The 21,607-nt window shown below is 39.5% G+C and overlaps 2 protein-coding genes and 1 long non-coding RNA gene across 7 annotated transcripts in view; 2 read left to right on the top strand and 1 right to left on the bottom strand.

Annotated features, from left to right (window-relative positions):
- Window positions 1-38: 38 nt before the first annotated feature.
- LOC147339360 (uncharacterized) lies at window positions 39-14,598 on the top strand. Of its 2 annotated transcripts, none has more exons than XM_086293539.1 (16): window positions 39-237; window positions 2,074-2,142; window positions 2,613-2,776; window positions 3,761-3,948; window positions 4,528-4,632; window positions 5,201-5,339; window positions 6,353-6,500; window positions 6,658-6,790; window positions 8,768-8,920; window positions 9,012-9,049; window positions 9,155-9,184; window positions 9,286-9,452; window positions 10,499-10,974; window positions 11,129-11,228; window positions 12,664-13,207; window positions 14,039-14,598. In XM_086293539.1, the coding sequence occupies exons 3-16, from the start codon at window positions 2,645-2,647 to the stop codon at window positions 14,119-14,121; spliced, it is 2,436 nt and encodes an 811-aa protein (XP_086149665.1). In that variant the 5' UTR covers window positions 39-237; window positions 2,074-2,142; window positions 2,613-2,644; the 3' UTR covers window positions 14,122-14,598. The 2 variants fall into 2 exon arrangements, with proteins under 2 accessions (XP_086149665.1, XP_086149656.1); XM_086293530.1 differs by having other exon boundaries at window positions 2,051-2,142.
- Window positions 2,331-16,572, bottom strand: LOC147339359 (uncharacterized). The gene is made up of 3 exons (XR_015129181.1): window positions 15,197-16,572; window positions 14,018-14,170; window positions 2,331-2,752 (listed from the first exon to the last, which is right to left on the bottom strand). It is a non-coding gene; the product is annotated as an uncharacterized LOC147339359 (long non-coding RNA).
- The window catches only part of LOC147339358 (paired amphipathic helix protein Sin3a-like), a 20,035-nt gene continuing 13,490 nt past the window's right edge, over window positions 15,063-21,607 (top strand). Inside the window, exons 1-3 of one of the 4 annotated variants that reach the window (XM_086293489.1) lie at window positions 15,063-15,083; window positions 18,147-18,363; window positions 19,190-19,375. In XM_086293489.1, the coding sequence (XP_086149615.1) occupies window positions 18,169-18,363; window positions 19,190-19,375 (381 nt within the window). In that variant the 5' untranslated portion in view covers window positions 15,063-15,083; window positions 18,147-18,168. Of the gene's footprint in view, window positions 15,084-15,162; window positions 15,405-15,659; window positions 16,237-16,331; window positions 16,909-18,146; window positions 18,364-19,189; window positions 19,376-21,607 lie in introns of those variants that run through there. The other 3 variants (XM_086293508.1, XM_086293517.1, XM_086293500.1) reach the window with 3 other exon arrangements.

Here is a 21,607-nt window from a genome sequence, read left to right as displayed (position 1 = left end):
ATATACGGGGAAGGCGTACCTCATGCAGGGCACAATAATCAGAGCTTAGTCACTTCAGTTACGCTTCTCTTGGCATGCAGTAATTTTCATGTTTTCTTTAGAAGCTCTGGTTGAACCAGTTCAACTTCATTCTGTCGTTGCTCAAATTTAGTTTGCTTACATCTCAGCGCTCAAGACTGTATAGAAAGAGAATGGAGGCTGTAAGCTCCTAAGTTGAAGAGCTGACGACTGATTACGGTAAAAAAATATATCTGTTCCTTGTCTGACATTTTCATTTCAGAGTGCGCGTTTTCTATATCTGGCTTTTATTCTGTGGAGGTTTTCAGGGCAGAACTGCCTGAGTAATTGACTGGAGTTTCATTTGTTATTCACCAACATTTAGAAACCTGATACTTTTTAACAGCATACAGTTCAGAAGTTTACCTACATTCAGCATGGGCATGAATGTCATGGTTATTTGGGCTTTTAGTTAAGTTTTTGTTTCCCAGGATTGTACAAGTTACATTTTTAATCATTTTAAAAAACAGTAATTGGATGTAAAAGTTTTAATTGATTTTGGATTTTCTGTAATCAACACTGTGAAGAGCATACATATAGGCTCATAGATACACTCAGATCTTTTAAAGGTTCTCCAGTGTCTTTTGACTTGGCTAGCCCAAGAACTTTGGCTTCTCATTGTGTAAACCTTATGTAGAGGTGCTTAGAGAAATGTATATTTAGCCGGTGTAGCACATTGTAGTCTGCTGCCATGTCTCAAAGCAGTTGCATAGTGCAGTTCACTACCTGGACAAATTTGTGACTGGAAAAGACCTAAATATTTTCCACGGGACACAAGATTTAAGTTAATTGTAATGTCTTATGTTTTCATTACATACACCTGTCAATATAAAAATCAGTTCTGTTTTTTCCAAGTCAGTTTGCCTCACAATATCTTTGACAAACATGGATCCAGCTCACTGGATATATGTGGACTAAAAAGAAGAGCATACATTTTTGGACTTTTGTGTGTTTTCTCATTAGTTTTGCCTTCTTACTGACAAATAACCCTCTCAAGCACCAAAGTATGAAAATATTAGTGTATGCACAAGGAGCTGATGGGTTTCTTTGTAGTCAGCAGCATTTCTTCACATAGTGGAAAAACTGAGATGCATCTTTAAAAAAAGATTTCTGAAGATACCTCAGGGTTTAAATGTGTAGCTTAATCTATCCTGGAAATAAAAGAAACTTTAAAAACAAGAAAACTGTTTATTGATAGGCAATAGCTTTACTGGTCGGGCCCACTTTGAATGAAACTGGGCTCTATGTGGTCCATGATGTAAGATGAGTTGACATCTCTGATTTAGTTTCTAAAACTAGAAAATCTGTCACAGAGCCTTTTAAAAGAATGGAAATAAAGATATACACCATAATATGTTGAACTATTTCTCCAGAACAGATTTTTATCACACCATGGACTTTTAAGTACAAAAGCAATGTCCCACTTTGCACACAGACATCACAAACAAATAAAATAAAATAAAAAACTCCTGTCATTAGAACATTAGTGAAGCTCAGAAAAAAAGCTAAATAACGCAAGTCACTACCAGCCACTTCCCCCTCCGTGGCCACTGCCTGCAGGTATTGCTGCTTAAGAGATGACGCCGCTGCCTTTGAGCCTCCAGCTTTAGGTTCTTATTAACAATTCATGTATTAAAAACACCACCAAACCATGCTGCTCCCACCAACCATGTTTCATGTCAGGAAAGAGTTTTTGATGTGAATCTGTAGTACTGTTTTACATCCAGACATCGTGTTTTGCATTTTTGTATCGATACAAGTCATTTTTTATTACTTAATTCTTTCATTTTGTCCCACCATTCTCATTTAGGGTTTTGCACATGGTGGGCATATGTTTGCTGGCTGTTTTATACTGTTGCCACACTTTTCAGTGTTAAGAAGATTTATTCTGCTATGATGGGTGGAACCTAAGAATTTGAAATGTGTTCCTTTTTTCCATTGTATTTATTTATTTGATTGATTGCTCTATCGGGTTGTCATTTATGATTTCCAGAGGTTGTTTGCTGTTGTCCTCAGGTTCTTGTACCCCTCTCTCAGGATTACTTATTGTGATTGGTGGGGGATTCCCAAGTGCAGAAACAGCAGGTATGTCATGGTCTTTTCATTTTGATGCCACTTAAGATCATAATTATTCCACAAAAACTGCAGGTGTTTTCTAATTTGTGACTGCTAAAATGGTTTCTATTCAAGTGAGTTTTGATACGAGGTTGATGTTTCACTCTTCAACCTGTCAAACTTTTATAACGTGGTATTACACACCTTGAATTGCAGAGCTGCCAGTTACAATATCATTATTAAATTATAAATAATATAGTGAGAGATTCCGTTGTATCATCTCTCACTATCCTGTCAGATATATAACGACAGCCTTGTTTCAGAAATACAATGCGGGATCGGTGTTGGATTGACTTTAAAAGTCAAATTTACTTAAAAGTAAATCCTTGAGTGAAGTGTAGATAATTCAGGATTCAGGGCGGGGGGTTGCAGCTAATGAAAAGTGAGTTAGTGCTCTGACTCTTGACTACTTCACCTTCCTGTCTTTGTATTTGCCAAAGGTTCAGACTCGCTCCTTGCCTGAGAAGCTGAGATGCTGGACAGATTCAAAATGCATATCTTATTGCTGGGCCTGGCTCTGTTGATGCTAGGCCTGGCCTCTGACGCCTCTTCTCTTGGCCTGACTGTGCATGTTGTGCCCCTGGACAGTGATGGAGGAAAAACAGTGAGCAACATTTTCCCTCTTTAATTTTTTTTCCTAAAATCCAAGATCTCCCACACTCTCAGCTGTTCCTCATTATACATTTTTACTATCATGTTTTAGTCATGTGTTGAGATTTTCATAAACTCAAAATTATAGCAGGTAAATAATAAAAGACATTTTCCATGATTCATAAACCATATTATTTTATGCCTCAGCATTATTATTTATTAGAATTATTTATCAAAACTGTGCTTCTGTAATTTTACTTTACTAAAATTATACTTTCCTTGAAATATCCTAATGAACGTGTTTACCACTCAATTAGTTAAAACGTTTCAGGATTCACTGCAAGAACGGAAAAAAAAACATTAAAATTGACATGCTTCAAAGTGAACCCTTCCCCTTCTTTCTTTATTTTAGTTGCTACTTACTTATGTGTGCAAATAATTGATTCTTTTAATTCTACAAAACAAATTCAGTGTCAGTCATTGTGTAGTGTGTTAGGTCTGTTGTAATTTAGTTGGGCATTCTTCTATGCAGTCCTGTCAGCTGTGTACGTCTTAATTACTCATGGCTCCATCTATCCTCAAAAACGAACCCTTACTTTCATATAGATTTAATAGCTGAACTAAGGATAATGTTGATATTGTTGTTGTTTTTTCATAGTTGTTGTCTCCCATTGTTACATCACACTGGGCCACAAACATCCCATAAATTAGTGCTTCAACCCAAATTCAGTTATTTTTAGTTGTTTCATTCGGTTGATGGGAATTGAAGTGTAGCATCCTACTAATACTCAACATTAGTGGGTAAAATAAAAGTAACAAATACTTTATTTATCTCAAAGGGTAGGAAATTACGCTTACTAATAACTGTCAATTAATAGTCAACATACTAGTTGTGTGGGTCTCAGATTGATATTTGGTGCCTGATGAACTACATGCAAATGTTTGTAATGTTTGTTTAGTGCAGACATGAGGGAGTTTGTCTCTTTACTTCTTGCAGGTGCGGGCTCATTTCACTGTCATTGCTCCTAGTCCTTGTCCGTCTTTGTCTGAACTCTGTGCTCCAGGAGAGGACTGTCTAGTCCACACCACCCCGTTACCTTTCACTGGGACCAAACCCTCTGACTGGTGTGTCCGCCAGTGGCAGAAAACTGTCCCCAGTGACTACAGAGCTACCATCAGTTTAGGGTATGAGACCTACAATGCGAATACCCTTGACCTCAGACATGCTAAATTTTGTATATTAATTTTTACATTTTAAGTGTCAGCTCCATTTTTCATCTTTTTAAAAGAAATTTGCGCAGTCTATTTGGAAATAACTCTGAGATTATTCCAAGTGACATTGTTTTGTTTCTTAGACAACTACGGAGGACTTTTATTTGTATTTGTTTTTTTTGTTCTACTAGATCAGCTTTGCATAATTTAGAGTTTTTTCTCATTTGTTGCCCCTCGCAACAAAGAATGGGTGAAGCTGGGGCTTCTATGGTCCCAGCGAGAGGTTTGTGCTTGAGATAACCACATTAGTGATATCCCACAATATCTGAAATCATAAAGCGCTAAGAGTACACAAAATCATTTAAAATTGACTATTTCAAGCAGTCTGGAGCCCAAACAAACTGACTTATGATTCTTCAGTCCTGTGCGAATCAAACCGTTTGCTATGGAGCATTGTGTTTACTATCTGTGACAAGATCAATGATGTTATTTGTTAAATTAAAGGAAGAAGCCATTAATACAGTTTTTTTTTGTTTTTTTTTACTGTTTTAGGTCCGGAACAGAATTTTTTGTGTCTATAAATGCAGGACCAGTGATCCGGGCAAACAGCGGGAGACTCAACCACCCTGCTTTTGTGGCTCTCCCTCCTCCTCTAAGGTAGTGTAAACACCTACTCTCTGCTCTCCTTCCTCCCGACTCCTGTATTCAGACATGAGCTGAATTTGTGTTAATTAAATTAAGGACATTTAAGCTGTCATAAAGAGATATAAGCTACATATATCTGAACAAAGAGCCATACAAGATTTTACATGAAATAGATTTTTAAAATGTCACTTGGTTATTCGGATGATTTAAATCTGAGTGTAATCTTTATTTTTTTGTTAAAAAGTCCATGTAAAATCAGAGTGAAGCCTGAGTCTGCAGGTTTATGCGATCAGTTTCCGCTGATTTGTTTATCTGTTACTCATGCTCACCACTCGCAGTGGCTTTTTCAGCTCCAAAAGCCAGCTGTTGCTGGAGGCCAAGTTTAAGATCAAAGAGGCAACACTTCGAGAGCTTATTGACGTCAGCCAAAGTCTTTGCTTCTCAAAGACTTCTTCAGAGTGATGCCTTGCCCTTCAGCTGTACAGACTGCACCAAATCCACTTTCATTTTTGTTTTCTCTCTTGTTGTGATTTATGATTCAAGAAGCTGATTATCTCTTTGTCTGCATGCCACCAAACAGGGCCCGTGTGAACTGTCCTCACGACTTCCATCTGTCAGTGAAAGACTTGGATGGGGACAAGGTCCGATGTCGATTTGCCAGTTCTGACAAGGGAGAGTGTGTCAGCTGCACCCAGCACTCTTTCATAGAGCTGGATGGGGTGAGTTGTATTTCACGAGTTCAAGGCTTTATTATTGTAGGCACTGAAATCTATTTTATTCTTAATTAAAAACATATTTTACTATTTTAAAGATGATTACAATTAAACATAAGTGCGGATTAGACTAACATAAATATTTAAATATGTTCAGCACCAACCAACACCCAACCCACTCCATCTTTGGGGTTTCATCAAGACAGAAATCTGGCGTAAAACTCTGCCAAATCAGACATGTGGAAATACCTGCTGTGGTGAATGATGTGTCTTAAATTTGTGAAGAAAACCCCCCAAAAACCAGGGAAAAAAAGCAAATCTCAGCTTGGGTGAAAAAAGAAAGGCTAGATACAAAGAGGTTGCAGGTGAGCTGGGAGGAGCTGTAGGTCACATACTGGCAAGGGGAAAGTAAACAGCAGGGAGTGTTAGACTGAAATAACAAAAGCACAGTGTACACAGTGAAAGAACAAAACATGTAACTATGACAGTGACGTAGAGCATAAAAGTATAAAGGAGCTTAAAATTTAAACACAGTAATAAAATATTTTACATCCTTGCTCTTTAACAGAATGTTATCTATTGCTTCCTTTACCCAAAGTAATCTACCTCCTCTCACCAATGAGAATCTGGAATTCTCATTGCCCATAATGTCAAAGCTATTCTACGGCTGAAGCGTGTTGAAGACATCAGGTCACTCTGTACTAGCAGAAGTCTGCCTTTCCAGTAATCACATTCCAGTTAATTTGGAAGTGCAACTGAATTCTCTTTGGTCTTTGATCAGTGAAATGGTTTCCAAAGTAAAAACTTGTTTGGTTTAGCCATAATTTGCTTAGTTAAAAGCACCATTGTGTAATATCGTTTGCATACAGTCTGGAAACAAGTTTAACCACTCAGTTTTTTTTGTTGTTTGTTTGTTTTTTTGCCTTGTATTGATGTCATTTACAGTCAAACATTGCCCACACATACCATTGTGGAACTTGTTCATCTCTGTTGTTGACATTGTTTCATTCTTTTACCAGGAGAAATGCATTTTGTCCTTCACTGGACAGGCACCTGCAGGACAGTATTTTATTTACCTGATGGTGGAGGACCTGATTCCTTCGCCCAGAGTAAACCATGCCACAGATCTGCCCCTCAGCTCTGTCCCTGTCCATCTCTCTCTAACTGGTGAGGCTGACAATCGCTTAGATGACATTTTGGTTCAAGTATAGAGAATAATAATTGCGCTTTCTCTCATCATCTGCCAAAATGAAAATAATAATTTTACCAGATTAATAATAACTTATAGCATAATGTAATAAATGGTTTCATTTTGTCTTTCCAGTGGAAGAGTCATATTTTAGTTGCTCTGATGAACCAGTGGCCATAGACAGGACCCCAAAAGATGACTCTGTGCTGTTTCTTCTGCCGTACCAGGAGGAGAAAATCAACACTGACTATAGGTCGGAGGAGGAGAGGTGAGTCCTGGTGGCTCTTCCTTTGCCATCCCTCCCACTGCTTTTTAAACATCCCAACATGGTTTATTCTTTTATTTTCTGTTGCTGTTGCTGCGTTTTTGCTGCTTATGCATGTATAGGAATGTGCATATGTACAAATATACTTGTATAGAAAAGTTATATAAGAGTCTGCTTGTGTGTGCATATACACTGAACAAAAATATAAACGCAACGCTTTTGTTTTTGCTCCCATTCCCCATGGGATGGACGTAGAGACCTAAAATTCATTCCAGATACACAATATAACCATCCCTCTCAAACAGTGGTCACAAATCAGTCCAAATGTGTGGTAGTGGGCACATCTGCTATATTGAGATAATCCATCCCACCTCACAGGTGTGCCACATCAGGATGCTGATCTGACATCATGAGTAGTGCACAGGTGTACCTCAGACTGCCCACAACAAAAGGCCACCCTGGAATGTGCAGTTTTGTCTCACAGCAAAATGCCACAGATGCCACAAGCAATGAGGGAGCGTGCAATTGGCATGCTGACAGCAGGAATGTCAACCAGATCTGTCGCCCGTGCATTGAATGTTCATTTCTCAACCATAAGCCGTCTCCACAGGCGTTTCAGAGAATATGGCAGCACATCCAACCGGCCTCACAACCGCAGACCTCGTGTAACCACACCAGCCCAGGACCTCCACATCCAGCAGGTTCACCTCCAAGATCGTCTGAGACCAGCCACTCAGACAGCTGCTGGAACAATTGGTTTGCACAACCAAACAATTTCTGCACAAACTGTCAGAAACCGTCTCAGGGACGCTCAACTGCATGCCCGTCGTCCTCATCGGGGTCTTGACCTGACTCCAGCTCGTCGCCGTAACAGACTTGTGTGGGCAAATGCTCACATTCGATGGCGTCTGGCACGTTGGAGAGGTGTGCGCTTCACGGATGAATCATGGTTCACATTGTTCAGGGCAGATGGCAGCTGAGAATGTCCCAGTTCTTGCATGGCCAGCATACTCACCGGACATGTCACCCATTGAGCATGTTCGGGATGTGCTTGACCGGCGTATACGACAGCGTGTACCAGTTCCCACGAATATCCAACAACCTCGCACAGCCATTGAAGTGGAGTGGACCAACATTCCACAGGCCACAATTGACAATCTGATAGACTCCATGCGACGATGTGTTGCACTGCATGAGGCAAATGGTGGTCACACCAGATACTGACCGGTTCTGGGTCCCCAGACCCCCAATAGCGCAAAAAACTGCACATTCCAGGGTGGCCTTTTGTTGTGGGCAGTCTGAGGTACACCTGTGCACTACTCATGATGTCAGATCAGCATCCTGATGTGGCACACCTGTGAGGTGGGATGGATTATCTCAATATAGCAGATGTGCCCACTACCACACATTTGGACTGATTTGTGACCACTGTTTGGGAGGGATGGTTATATTGTGTATCTGGAATGAATTTTAGGTCTCTACGTCCATCCCATGGGGAATGGGAGCAGTAACAAAGGTGTTGCGTTTATATTTTTGTTCAGTGTATATGGATGTCTGTGAAGGTTCTCAGTCATCCAGGTCATCGTAGTCAAAGGAGCTTGCAAAGAAAAGCGTCTGGACTTCTTTAAGTTGCTTGAAGACGTTTCACCTCTCATCCGAGAAGCTTCTTCACTTCTAAGGTCAAATGGTGGAGAGTCCCAGATTAAATCTAGGACTCTGGCGGGGAGTGTTAATATAATGGTTTGGTCAAATGAAATTCATTCAGTTGGTATATATTCTATTTGTACCAAGTGGATTTTCTTACATTTCATTTTATATATTTCCGTTGCATTTTACTAAAAAAATATATTCCTTCCTGTTTATTGAGGGTTGCGAGGGTGAAGAATTATTGTGCCTGTGTGGCTTTGCAAGAAGTGCGAGAGGTGTGAAGTATTTTTAGGTGAATCAAACATTATTAAAGGTTTCTCTCAATATTTACAGTGTTTTAGAGTTTGCCGTGGTTGGGCCCCCTGACCTCTACAGGACTGGCTTCACATCAGTCGGCCCCCTGGCCACTATGGCCATGGCCTGGATCCGCTCTGAAAACAACCTGACTCATCTGTTGCCCATCTGCTTTGCTGCAAATACCAAGAGGTCAGCTGATGCTTTATTAAACCTGTATTTATACATTTGCATATATGCGCTTCAGATGAACCTGTCTGATCTGAATGTTTTATCCTGTCAGTTTACAGTCAGAGCCAAGATGTGTGTGGCTATACCAAAGTAAGAGCTTGCTTAGAAATATCTGGCAAAACAACTTCTTTCTTTACAGCAGGGTTTTATCTGAAAATACTCACTGCTTACATGTTCCTTTTCAAACTTTTTCAGGGGAAACCAGAACATTACCTGCTGGAACAGGTAGAAATTCAGGTCTTGTGTGTGAGATTCAGGTGATTTCGAGTGTGATAAGTGTGGTTGCGTGAGTTATTATCAATAATTAACCTTCTGCTCCTGGTCAGAACTGAAGTGTGAGAAGACAGAGATGACTCTGGTGCTCCCCATCACCTCGCTCACAAACATCAACCTTGCCGAACTCCAGCTTAACAGCCCCACCTGCCCCGTCAACTACAACAACACACATGTGACTGCAACCATCTCCTTGGACGGCTGTGGCACAAAGACTGTGGTAAAATACTACGCAATTATGTCTTCCTTTACTTTTTTGGTAGCTGTGGCTTTCTTCTTTTATTTTAATATGAAAGGCTTTTATTCAAGAAAGGAATCACAGCAGTATTTAAAGAGCAGCTTAACGTAAACTGAAACTCTTGTCTTTGCTGACACCATGTGGTTTCCTTTCTCCTTGTATAGATGTGTTTCAGGAGTCTTTAGAAAGCAGTTTTAACTAAGTAACGAATCAATAACTATGAACTATGAGTTGATGAATATCAAAATGGTGAAATAAAGCTTAGCTGAATTAGCTCAGTCAGCTCTGAGAATGTTCACTCTGAGTTAAGCTTGTAAGAAGAGTTCAGAGATTTAGGCTCAAACATGCAGCCTAAGGGCTGTAGCCTTGTGATTGTACCTCCGTATGGACTGAATCAAATGTAAGACATTAAACAGTCATATCATTCAGTAACAATTCCAGCGTAATGTAGCTTTAACCCCCAGCAGATTGCTCTTTCAGCACACATAAATGTCCTCTAGCCTAATATATATTGCCTACTGGACTTGACCTCTGTTCAGCTAAAAGAAAAAGAATTTGCCTCCATCTATCAAGACACATCCATGCTGTGTAATATTAGTGCTGTAAGGCTGGATAATGCTGTTCAGTGAAATTATAGTGGGATAAAAAAAGAAGGCTGTAAAGTTTAATTAAGTAGTCATCAGAGAATAAGAGAAATCCTTCTCATGTTTGCTTCAGGCTATAAAGGAGGGAGACGATATGTAAAAGCTGAGGTGTTAAAATAAACTTTCCAGCGAGCAGTGTCACAGAGTCACCTGCAGTAGACCAAGAGTTTAACTTATCTGTCTTTTCTTAAAAAAATAATTTCCCTTATTTGAAGCTTTGTCATCTGGTTACACAGAAGATGAAACTTATTGGAAACCTTTTATTCAAAATAGATTTTCTGGCCTTATATTAAAAATGATTTCTCAAACGATAAGATATTTTGCAGTGATAGATTATTTGTTTGGATTTTCATTTTCTCTTTTCTCATTCTCAATTTTTCCCAGCACTCGGGCCCAGAGCTGGTTTACACCAACACCTTGAAAACCGTGCGTCCCTACTCTATGATTAGCCGCCAGCCCTTACTTATCCTGCCTTTGGCCTGCCGCATCCCAGGAGTCCAGGTCAAGGGCCCAAATGCTTCAATTGAGATGCCCACAGAGAAAGAGACCTTTGGTGAGTTTCGTGTTTGGATTGAATTTTACCTCCCAGGAACAGGGCCCCTGGCACAATTCACCAGAAATCCCACGTTTCGCTCTAACGTCAACTCACCACAAAGAGTGCGTAGAGCTGTTGACTCGGAAACAAGAAGCAACTGCAGTAACAGTACCAGTGTAAGTGAAGAAAGTGGATCCAGGATCAAACAACTGGACCTCTACGTCAGGTCCAATTGCAGTGTGGTTCGAGCCGAGATGATAGTAAACGACTGCATCGAGTCTGAGACTGAGGACTTTGCAATAAGCCGTCCTATTCTAGAACAAGGGTCAGTAACATTCAGCTTGTGTCCTGTCATTTTTTCAAAGTTACCACTTTGGAGAGGACAGATGCTCTTAGAAAATCTTCTCAAAGAAATGTTGTTTTCAGTACATGAAGCATATCATACAAACTGAAATAGCAGTCGCATTTCTCTCTTTCAGGTGCTTGGCATCCAGCAACACCTTAGAGATTATTACTACCCAAAATAATTCCAGGGTTTACCGCCTTGATTTGAGTACAATACAGACCAATGGAACAACTGTAAGTGATGTCATATAACACACACATAAGCATAAGTGTCACTTTGCTGTACTCTTTCTGTGTACCAAAGGCTTGTTTCAAATAAAAGTTGAAACTGAGAAAGAAATCATTTTGACCAGCAAAATACAAAAAGTATTCAGGGTCATTCAATGTCAATTCATCAAATCAATGTTAAAGATACATTTCTTAAACGGCATTATGCAAAATTTCAGCATTACTGTGGCTGTTTTAGACAATTTTCTAAAAACTACTTGAGTTAGCTTTTTTCACAATTTCTGTCTCTAAGAACACTTAGGAACGCAGCTCAAGCTAGGAGAGCATGAAGGATGCTTGAAGTCCCTTAAATATTTGGATGTCTGATCTCCGACAGCTGATTTGTATTCCAGCAGAAACCACCGTTTTGTACGCAGGGGGTGATATTTTGTTTACAACTAGTCAGATACAAGGAGGATGATATTATTTAGTGCAGTTCAAGTCAGGTGAAAGGATCTAGCTCAAGTAGTTTTCTAGATAATTGAATTTTAAAAAGGGGGCTTCACAAAAACGGTGCTAGAAAAACATTTAAAACAGCCCTGGTGTTTTCCCTTCAAATACTTATCTGAGAGCAATAGTGGCATGATGTTTTTCATGATTCCTATTAAGAGTGTATTTTTGCCCTCAGTTTTGTTTTCAAACAAATTTGTGATGGTCGAGTGGGAAGTTGACAAATGAGGTGCTCCTTAAAAGTGATGCAAGCCCCTGTGAGTTTTGTAGTGTGTTGTAGCCACGGGAGTCATAATAACTCATAATAACTGTTTACTTAATTAACAGTTCTAGCATTTGAAAAATGAATTTTACAAGCTTTCCAAAAAACATTGTGTTTAAATTAAAATTACGATTTATTTTTATGTATGTTTTACCTTATTTATGTTTTAAAATAAAGTTGATATTTTTAGTTTGGAAGCCAGTTTTAGGGAAATCCCTACAATTTTTCTCCTGTTCAGTTGCACATCTGCTGTTTTCCGCTTTTTTAAATTTATTACATTCTCAGATGCAAAAATAAACAAATAAATAAATAAAAATTAAATGTTGGTGTAGCTGGTTCTATCCCACTGGGCCAAACAGATTTCCATGAGACTTTGTTTTATGTAGCTAGCACCATCATCTGCTCAATGTTTGAACAATATGTTGATTAGTTACCAAATACCTCTAAAGCAAATTGCAGATTTTAAATTAATTTTACTAATCAGTAAGTGCTATCAAGCATGCTATGGAAATGTACTGACCACTGCACACATCATGTGTGGTGGCTGGCTTGTTCTGAGCAATTTGTCTTGATTGTGCTTTAGAATTGTTCCAGTATTAATGCTTCGTAAACAGCTGTAGTGCTCTATGTGGCGATAGTGTGAAATACTTTAATCTGAACACTGCTAAGTGTGGCTTTTTGTGTTTACAGCTGTATGTCCAGTGCACAGTCAATCTGTGCATTACCACCATGCCCTCTCTGTTGTGCCCAAATCTATGTACCAGCTCCAGGAGTCAGAGCACCCTGGTTGGCAGTGTGTTCACCAGCAGCTACACAGTCAAATCAGGACCTGTGAGCCTTGTGCTCACCACTCCTGCTCCAACCACAACAGCCGTGGCAAACACAACAACCGCAGCAAATACAACAAGTACTAATGTAACAACCGCTACTACAGCCACAGTTACAACTACTCGTACAACCAATACTGCAAGTACATCAGCAACTCCAGCTGTTACAGCTGCAACTACTGCAACCAGTATCACAACCAATACTGCAAGTACATCAGCAACTCCAGCTGTTACAGCTGCAACTACTGCAACCAGTATCACAACCAATACTGCAAGTACATCAGCAACTCCAGCTGTTACAGCTGCAACTACTGCAACCAGTATCACAACCAATACTGCAAGTACATCAGCAACTCCAGCTGTTACAGCTGCAACTACTACAGCTGTCCATAACACCGCAGGAAGTGGTAAGACAATTTATTTTAAACAAGACTTAACCTCTCCTCTGTTTTTAAACATTAATTCACTAACATGTAAAAGACAATATTAATGAAAATAAAAGTCAGTTTTAACCTTTTGGGTTTCCTGCAACAGTGGTTTTGATTTTCAGGAAAGTAATGAGCAGTGGCTTATTTCAGGGCCACTGGCTTATTCATTCCTGGCCAGGTGCCTAAATATAAGCAAATTAAAACATGTAGGTCACACTCAAGTCAAAGATGACAAAAGTGCTTTACAGGCTATGCAAATTATACATTTAATTAAGCGTTGGTCAACTTTTAATATTTCCATCGTTTTTAATACATTTAATTAAGAAAATGTAAATGTTCCTGTGTCTGAAGTACTTTGGGTCAACTTCTGTTGTTTAAATGTGCTACAGGCTCTAAATAAAAAAAGTGTGAGAGTCAACATAAAAAGATTTTAAAGTTTTTCAAGTTGCATGTTTGATGTACATTTTTTCATTTCCATAAAACAGTTCAGTGGGCTGCATACTGAACTTGAAGGATAGAAACAAAGTATCGATCCTATCACACTAGTGTCAACCTTACACCGATACAAGTGTTGGAATCAATACTATCAATATTTTTGATTGATCCGCCCCTCTCTACCTTCTTTAAGGAGTCCCAAAGAGATTTGTATCCCTTCCAAGTGTCAAACTGGTGATCTTTCACTTGTTAGGCAAATGTGTAAAATATTACCATATTCAATTATATAATCTTGCTTTTAATGTTTAAATGTTAATAAGTGCACAGTGTTAACTGTAAACTTAACTCACTGACCTCATCTCTCTTCCACTGCAGCTCCATATCAGGCCTCATCTCTGGCAACAGGAGTGATTTTGACAACTTTCAGCATATTTCTTCAGAAAATGCTCCTTTGCTGATCCTGCATCTGGAGTTATCTGTCACATTAGGGAGCACCTCATTCGTTTCCTTTGGACATTTAGAGATAGAATCACACAAATGATTCCAGTGTGTATTTTGAGCTGTTTCAGATTCCCACATTAAAGTGAGATCACACAAAATACTGTCAAAGGGAAAAGAAATAGATTGCATAGAATTTTCTTAATTCCTCTATCCTCTATCTATGTTTTTAGAATAACATAAATATGTTGCTAAGTAGTTATTATTATTAACCATGTTTCTAATAATTTTTCCTTTTTACAGTTCTATTTTATTAATCTATTATAAGGCCTTTCAACTGTGTTTGTTTGCCAATATGAATAAAGCATGAATTATTATTTGATGAAAGCTGTACTGGTATTGGATCGATTTCCTAGCTGTTGTAGGAGATTTTGTGAAAAGAAGCCACTTTTTTCCCCTTAATCAATCTCTACTGATGCCAAAGAAAAATAGAAAAAAAAATTTTTTTCCAGGAGCACTAATCAAGGTCCTAGGTCTAATAATAAGATCAGTGGTATTAGAAAAATCTCCAGGGTGGTTTTAACAATGAGGCAGAGAACAGCAAGTAGGAGGGTTATACAGGTATTTTAATTGTGAGTATGTAAATATGTCCTCATCCTTGGAGATCAGTATGTGCAATTAAATTATTTAGCTCTAAGGTACACTTACTAGCCATATCTTATTTTATCAACACATGTGTGGTGTCATATCAGAATCAGTTGTAGAATAATACATATATAAGCCTAAATATCAGTGCAAATAAATACTTATTAAATGCACTAACTGTATACGTTAGTCATTGTAACTGACAAGAAAGTTACTGAGCTTATCTGTTGAATTCAGTATATTGTGCCGTACACGTAATGCCATGGAAGGCGTGCTGCCGTCCATGGCATGCTGATGACCCTGCACTTGGCATGACCATAGACGCTTTTAACCAAAGGTATGGTACAGGCCTGGCCCACAGCCTTAACTGTATTTGTTTTCATTCTGTAGTGCTGACCAATCCCGGTTCAAACTGGGAGGAGACCAACCCGCCCTTCCCAATAGACACACCTCTATGTTCAAGGAACAGCGCTTCACACACACACTGTTGTTAGCGACGTAGCCACTACGGCCAGTTTGATTTTCCACATTTCCAATTACGGCTACTTCTTAAAACTTCGCTTTTTTTCCACTGTCGGGTGAATGCACGAGTAGCGGCGTGTTGGTCGAGATCCCTTCCACTGGTGGGTCAAGTTGTTGCTGGTGGCGGTTCCCCGAGGTAAGTTAAAGTGGTGTTAGCTGGCTAGCCGGAGAGTGTAGTGATGAGGGGGGTTGGTTGTTGTGCTAACATAGCAATCAGTTAGCTACTAAATAACCTTGTCTAGTCTCCAAATAGTGAGCCAACGCGGATTACTTTCTGTTGCTGGTGTAGTTTAGTGTTATAGCAGAATAGTGTGGGAGTTTATTTGCGGTTGCGTTAACTTGCAGTGTCGACAAGTCAGTGGAACCAAGTCGCTGGTTAGGTTAGCAATCTAAGAGCGGCGACCATGAACTAGCTTACAGGCTAACCTGACAACATGTATTTTTGATCACAGTTTGTTCTTGCTACAACTGATTTTTATTGCTGGATCGGGGTGATGTCAAAGTAACGTAACTGACAGATAAGTAGTTTTGGCTGGGAGGAAAAAAAATCATTTTTGCAACTTCTAGCTTAACTTGCCGTTTATGCGACATTTGCATTAGCTGTGCGAAGTGTTAGCTTGTTGGCTAGCTGGTGTTCTTCTTGAGCTAACCACCTAGCATAGCCAAATTAATTACTGACCATGAAACTTAATTCAACTGCCCCAATTGTACCGGTACCCCGTACGCTACAAACTAAGCCACCGACTGTGTTGCCGCGTTATCTGATGCGATTAGGCATGGCTGTTTTCTTTTCGACGTCTTCTACCCAACGGCAAGGGTAACGTCAGGTAGCCAGTATGTTTTGCTCGTCTAATGTTTTACTGAGACTCCCGTTTACTGAGGGCTGTTAACGAAGACCCGGCTGTGACAAACTGATATGTTCCGGTTTTTTCTCTAACATTTAACTGTCAGTCTGCACGAAGCAGAGGGTAACTTGCTTTCCACATAACTTTGAAGCTAGAACTGAAGTCAACGTCAGCCATCTGACTAGCGAAAGCGGTCAGCTCACCGAAAACCGATAGCCTTACAAGCTCGGTGTTTGGGAGAGAGGGGGAGGGGATACGGCAGGGCTACAGCCAGCAAGAGAGAGACAGCGCCTACATGCCTGCAAAACGTTGACTGTCGGCGAAATTTCAAGTTTCTTTTAGTCCTACTTAATCAGTTTCGACACAATTGACTATCTGCCGTATTTGCGTAGCGCTTCGGCATAGAAATTCTGAAGCTGGATACGCTACAGACACGATCTCGGCGAATGAAGACCGTACGCTCAGTCACCGTGTTTTCCGAAATTGGTTGTGCGCGGCAGTGAGGCACAATGTCTCCTCTCCTCTTAGCAAATGCGGTGACGTTTGCTTAGGAACCGTCGATAAATTTCTTTACTGTATACTCATGGTGGGCGCTGTGCTTGCAGCTACAAGTTTAACTTGTTACGTTTTCTCAAACGTGTTTTTTCCACACCCCCGTGTATTTTTTAAGTTGTAAAATATACAAATAAAACGTAAAAATATTAACTTAAAGTCTAGTCATCGGCGGTGTTCGCATATGCTTAAAGTCTTACATGCGACGAATGCTTACAGGAGAATGAATGGCATAACCAATAGGTTTGTACCTGTGTTATAAAAAAAATATTACAGGAGAAAAAAAATGCACATAATACATGTGCATTGAACGTTATCATTATCATTTGTCTCACTGAGTCGACTCAATGACAGCTCTGGCAGCGTCACTCTGTCTTAATGTCTTTTGAAAGACGGCCCCTAGCCAGCCGCCACAGTCAGTCTGCTGAACATGATGGCATGTCTATTTACGGACAACCTTAAATAATCACTTTTGCTCATAGCTTTGTTTTTTTTCTACTACTACTTTTATGGTGGAGTGCGTTGGTATCTGCATTTGTTTTTATTATAATAACTCAGTAATAAATAAATACAGAATTATTTAAGTTAATTAAAATATGTCACTGTAATGGTTGATGAATTAATCTATCAGTTAAATCAGGACTATTCAGCCAAAAAATGTACACAGACTATATCTGTCAAAGAAGGTGTGTTTTCACACCACTGTTAGTTCTCTCAGAAGACCACCAAATATCATTGGGTTTAACCTATCTAGCTTAAGTCCTGTAAAGCCTCTGTGTACACTGAGGAAGCACAATGAAGCAAAACAGATTGGTGTCACATTCGGAGCTTAATTATGTCAAAGGAGTGTTGTTTGGAAGCCACTGCTTAAAGCCCAGCTCTTAAGCCACTTTGCAACAATTGTCCTAATATTTGTTGCCATTACCTATCTGTGTGACACTTGTGAGAAAAGTTTTGCTTGAGTTGTGAAACTCAAATTTAATTTGACCATTGTGAATGAATGAGTACTTACTGTTGTTGTCACTGTTAAAACAATGCAGGCCAGTTTATTATCTATTTAATCACATGCAGTGGTATGTTAGACCGCTTTGGAGATCACTGTCTAAATCAATCAGCTAGCCAGAGAGAAAAATGCTAATCAGCATGTTGCAGTTTCCATTTGTAAGTTGCATTTTATATATATATATATATATATATATATATATATATATATATATATATATATATATACACACACACACACTCTCACACACACATATACATATATATATATATATATATATATATATATATATATATGTGTGTGTGTGTATATATGTGTGTGTGTGTGTGTGTGTGTGTGTGTGTATATATGTGTGTATATATATATATATATACACACACACACACAAATAAAATGTGGGTGTGTTTAAAAAAAAAAAAAAAAAATTGGCAAATGCTAACAGCTTGTAAATTGTCCATTGTTGTTTACCCCCCTCTAGCCCTTTTGACTATGTGTATATAATGAAGAGGCGTGTGGAGGACCAGGAACCAATACTTGCGCCTCAGCAGCAGCTATTACGCCGACCTCAAATACAAGGAATTACAGAAAACTTCCAGCACCGGGCCCTTGCCCCGGCCCCTACTGTAATAGAGGCACCTGCAGACAAGATGCAGCCATCGACCAGCATCCAGTACTCTCTTCCCCAGGGCTACCAGGTATGATAAATCTGCACAGATACCTGAAGAAGTGTTTATATTATATATATTAGGGCTGCTCGATTATGGCAAAAATTATAATCACGATTATTTTCACTGAAATTGAGATCTCGATTATTTGACGATATTTATTTAACAATAACAATGTATTGAATAATGACTTTAAAGATTGTCAAAAAATAATATAAAATAGTGTGCAAATACTGATAACAGTGCAAATGTTTGCAATATAAAAAATAAATGAAAAATGTAAACATCTATGTTTAGTGAACTTTGCAGTGTTGCTCTGTGGTGCAGCTACGACACTGTAGCAAAGTTTACACACTATGTCTACTTGATCCACGTCTGACTCCGCCAACCCATAATGTTTCCACACCACTGAAGTTTTTTTTTACCTCTCTTTTCAACCAACAGCAGTCACTCTCCTCTCCAAATAACTTCTGCTTAGCTTTCGGAGCTTCCCTCGGGTCCTCTTAATTGTTGTGACACGTGTTCGAAATGCAGAGAGGTGCACTCGATTTGCCACACGGAGCAGCGCGAGAGTAAAGCACGAGGGAGGTGCTAATAATCGACTCAGTCATTTATAATGATCGTTGAAAGCCCAGATCGTAATCGTGATTAAAATTCGATTAATTGAGCAGCCCTATAATATATATTATATTATATTATTTAACAATGTGTTTAAGAAGTAGGTGTCATTTTGATTTGATTTTCTTTACCTTTATTTTGCAAGAATGTAATCTGTAATATTTACAATACTGCTAGTGACATGGTTAATCTTGTCTAAATGTCTATATTATATAAAATATCTATTTGTTCCTCAAAGGTTTCTGCAATGCCTCAGAGCACAAGTGGACATGGGCATGGACACAACAATACAGCACCACACGTTGGTCCTCACTCACACGCTCTAGCAGTGCCGTCACAGGGCCCTGCAGTGGTCCAAGGTCATGTTCATCCACCTGCACCCATGCCTTCAGCCACAGGACAGCAGCAATTTCAGCGGCTGAAGGTATCTGTACATCACCACATATATGAAAACATGAGGACCAGAATAAACCAAAACAGCTGTTCATCCCAAGTGCACAAAGGCAAAAAGCGAATGCCTTTAAAATTACATTGTGTCTGCATGCTGAAAGGACAGAGTGAGGAGTATGTTTTGTAGAGCAGCAACAAGCATCATCTTTCTACACAGGAGGCATTCAGATACATACACATTGTTCACCCTTCGTTAGAGGTGAACAAAGTCCAATAGACAACGGCTAAAAAGGGAAATAGTCTTGAAGCTGGCGTGCTTGTTATATATATCTTTTCATCAACATCCTAAACCTTTTCTACTTATCAACTTATATGGTTGGGCGATTAGTCGGATTTTAATGCCAAATTAATTACCGCTGTGGCTTCCAGCAGTTTAAAAGAAATCAGATGAAACAATTACTTTTAACATTCATTTTTGCTACATGGACATCTTTTCTCTCTCTCCCTCTCCCTTATAATCAAGTGCACCACTTCCCTTTTCACCAGTGAGCATTTTTCCCCCCTCTCTAAAAGCTCAAAGTCCCTGGTTAATACAGCAAGATGAGAGATTATAGACATGGAGCTAAAAATTCACAATATTTTTGAAGGTTGACGCTGTTAAAGGATTATTAAAAATTGCCTGCAGCGACCTTTGTCTCTACGCCTTTGAAGTCATATACCTAGACCACATTGGGTGATGCACAGCAGGTAACACATCTGCACAGTTGAGTCAATATTGAGTCTTCTGTTCGGGTTTTCTGGGACACATAAGTCTTTTGCCACCTTGTTATCATATATCCCAGTGTATTTTTCGGTCCAGTGAAAATCAGCTGTTGCAGAAAACAAAGCCTAGTCAGGGCACTTCTTTTCAATTGATTTTTGTTTTTCAATGGAATTATATTTAAAGTTAATGTTTAGTTAATTTAGTCAATCATTAAGTTTTTGGTATAGTTGAGCAGCTTTATATGATTTTGCCATTTTAGAATAGAGTAGCCCTTATATTTTCATTGTACCTGTACAATAGGGCTGCCACAAATGATTATTTTGATAGTCAACTAGTCACCGATTATTTTTGCAATTACTTTAATCTCAGCCAAACCGATTTACTCAGGAACAAATAAAATACTAAAAAAAAAGCCAAACAATAACATTTTAAGTTATCTAAGTGACTTATATATCATGTTTAACCTGAGTAGCAAAAGACGGCGGTAGGTTTGAAAACAATTTTTCGGGAGTCCGGTGTTCTCACCGGTTCTAGTGAGCCTTGTCTCCGGCTAGCTATCGAGCTGGTGGGTAACAGATGTCTCCGAAAACGTCGGAGTGCTTTTGAAAATATGTGGCGTCCTGATAAACTGAGCAGATATTTGAGGTTTACAAAGCTACATTCTCGCCTGAAAATATGTTAAACGTTTATTTTGTGACCCAGAAAGAATAATAAGAGTAATATTAAAACTAACTAGCTGCCGCCATTTTTGGAAACTGAGCTGGGCCACGCTATGAATTCTGGGACACAGCTTCTTCTTCTTCGGGGTTTAACGGCAGCTGGCATCCTTGTACATGCAGTGCTGCCATCTTCTGTTTAAATCCGTTGTTACACTCTTAAATCCTGCTACTTATTCCTGCGTCTTTTGGGATCTTACAAAGCTTCAAACGACGCGTCGACTATTAAATCAGTTGTCGACGATTTTGATAGTCGACTAATCGTGGCAGCCCTACTGTACAATAAATAATGGGTGCTCCAATGCCAACTGTGCAGGATAAAAAAATATACATAGCAACGATATCAGGAATGAATAGCAAACAAGAGTCAAACTAGAGGAATATGTACAAAACAATAGAAGGGCACACAATGGAGAGCATAGTGACTGGAGGTAGTGCAAAGAAAAGACTCGATCTGAATAGGGTCCATATGTGAGTGGCCTGAGTGTTGACGGTTACTCAGACCATGTCTCAGATTGGTGAGGCGGGGGCCTGTTAGTGGGTCTGGAGGTGTGGGACCTGATTGTCCTGAGGCACCGACCACTGGGCAGAGGGTCAAACGGGTGGTGGGCGGGGTCCAAGGGGTCACCTGTGATGGCCCTGGTTTTTCTGAGACAGGAGGCTCAGAAAGGTGGCATAGGGTGTTAATTACCCTCTCCACAGCCTTACTGTTCTCAGTAGTGGCCCATGCGTACAAAACACCCAGGCAGTAGGAGAGCACGCTCTCCACTGAGGAGCGGTAGAAGGC

Source organism: Aulonocara sp. 'chitande type north' Nkhata Bay, linkage group LG1, assembly GCF_057382095.1.
Source record: "Aulonocara sp. 'chitande type north' Nkhata Bay isolate Kocher_YH1m ecotype deep benthic linkage group LG1, A_spYH_male_GT1.1, whole genome shotgun sequence".
In the NCBI taxonomy this organism is placed as follows: Eukaryota; Metazoa; Chordata; class Actinopteri; order Cichliformes; family Cichlidae; genus Aulonocara; species Aulonocara sp. 'chitande type north' Nkhata Bay.
This window is presented reverse-complemented; position numbering and strand designations above follow the sequence as displayed.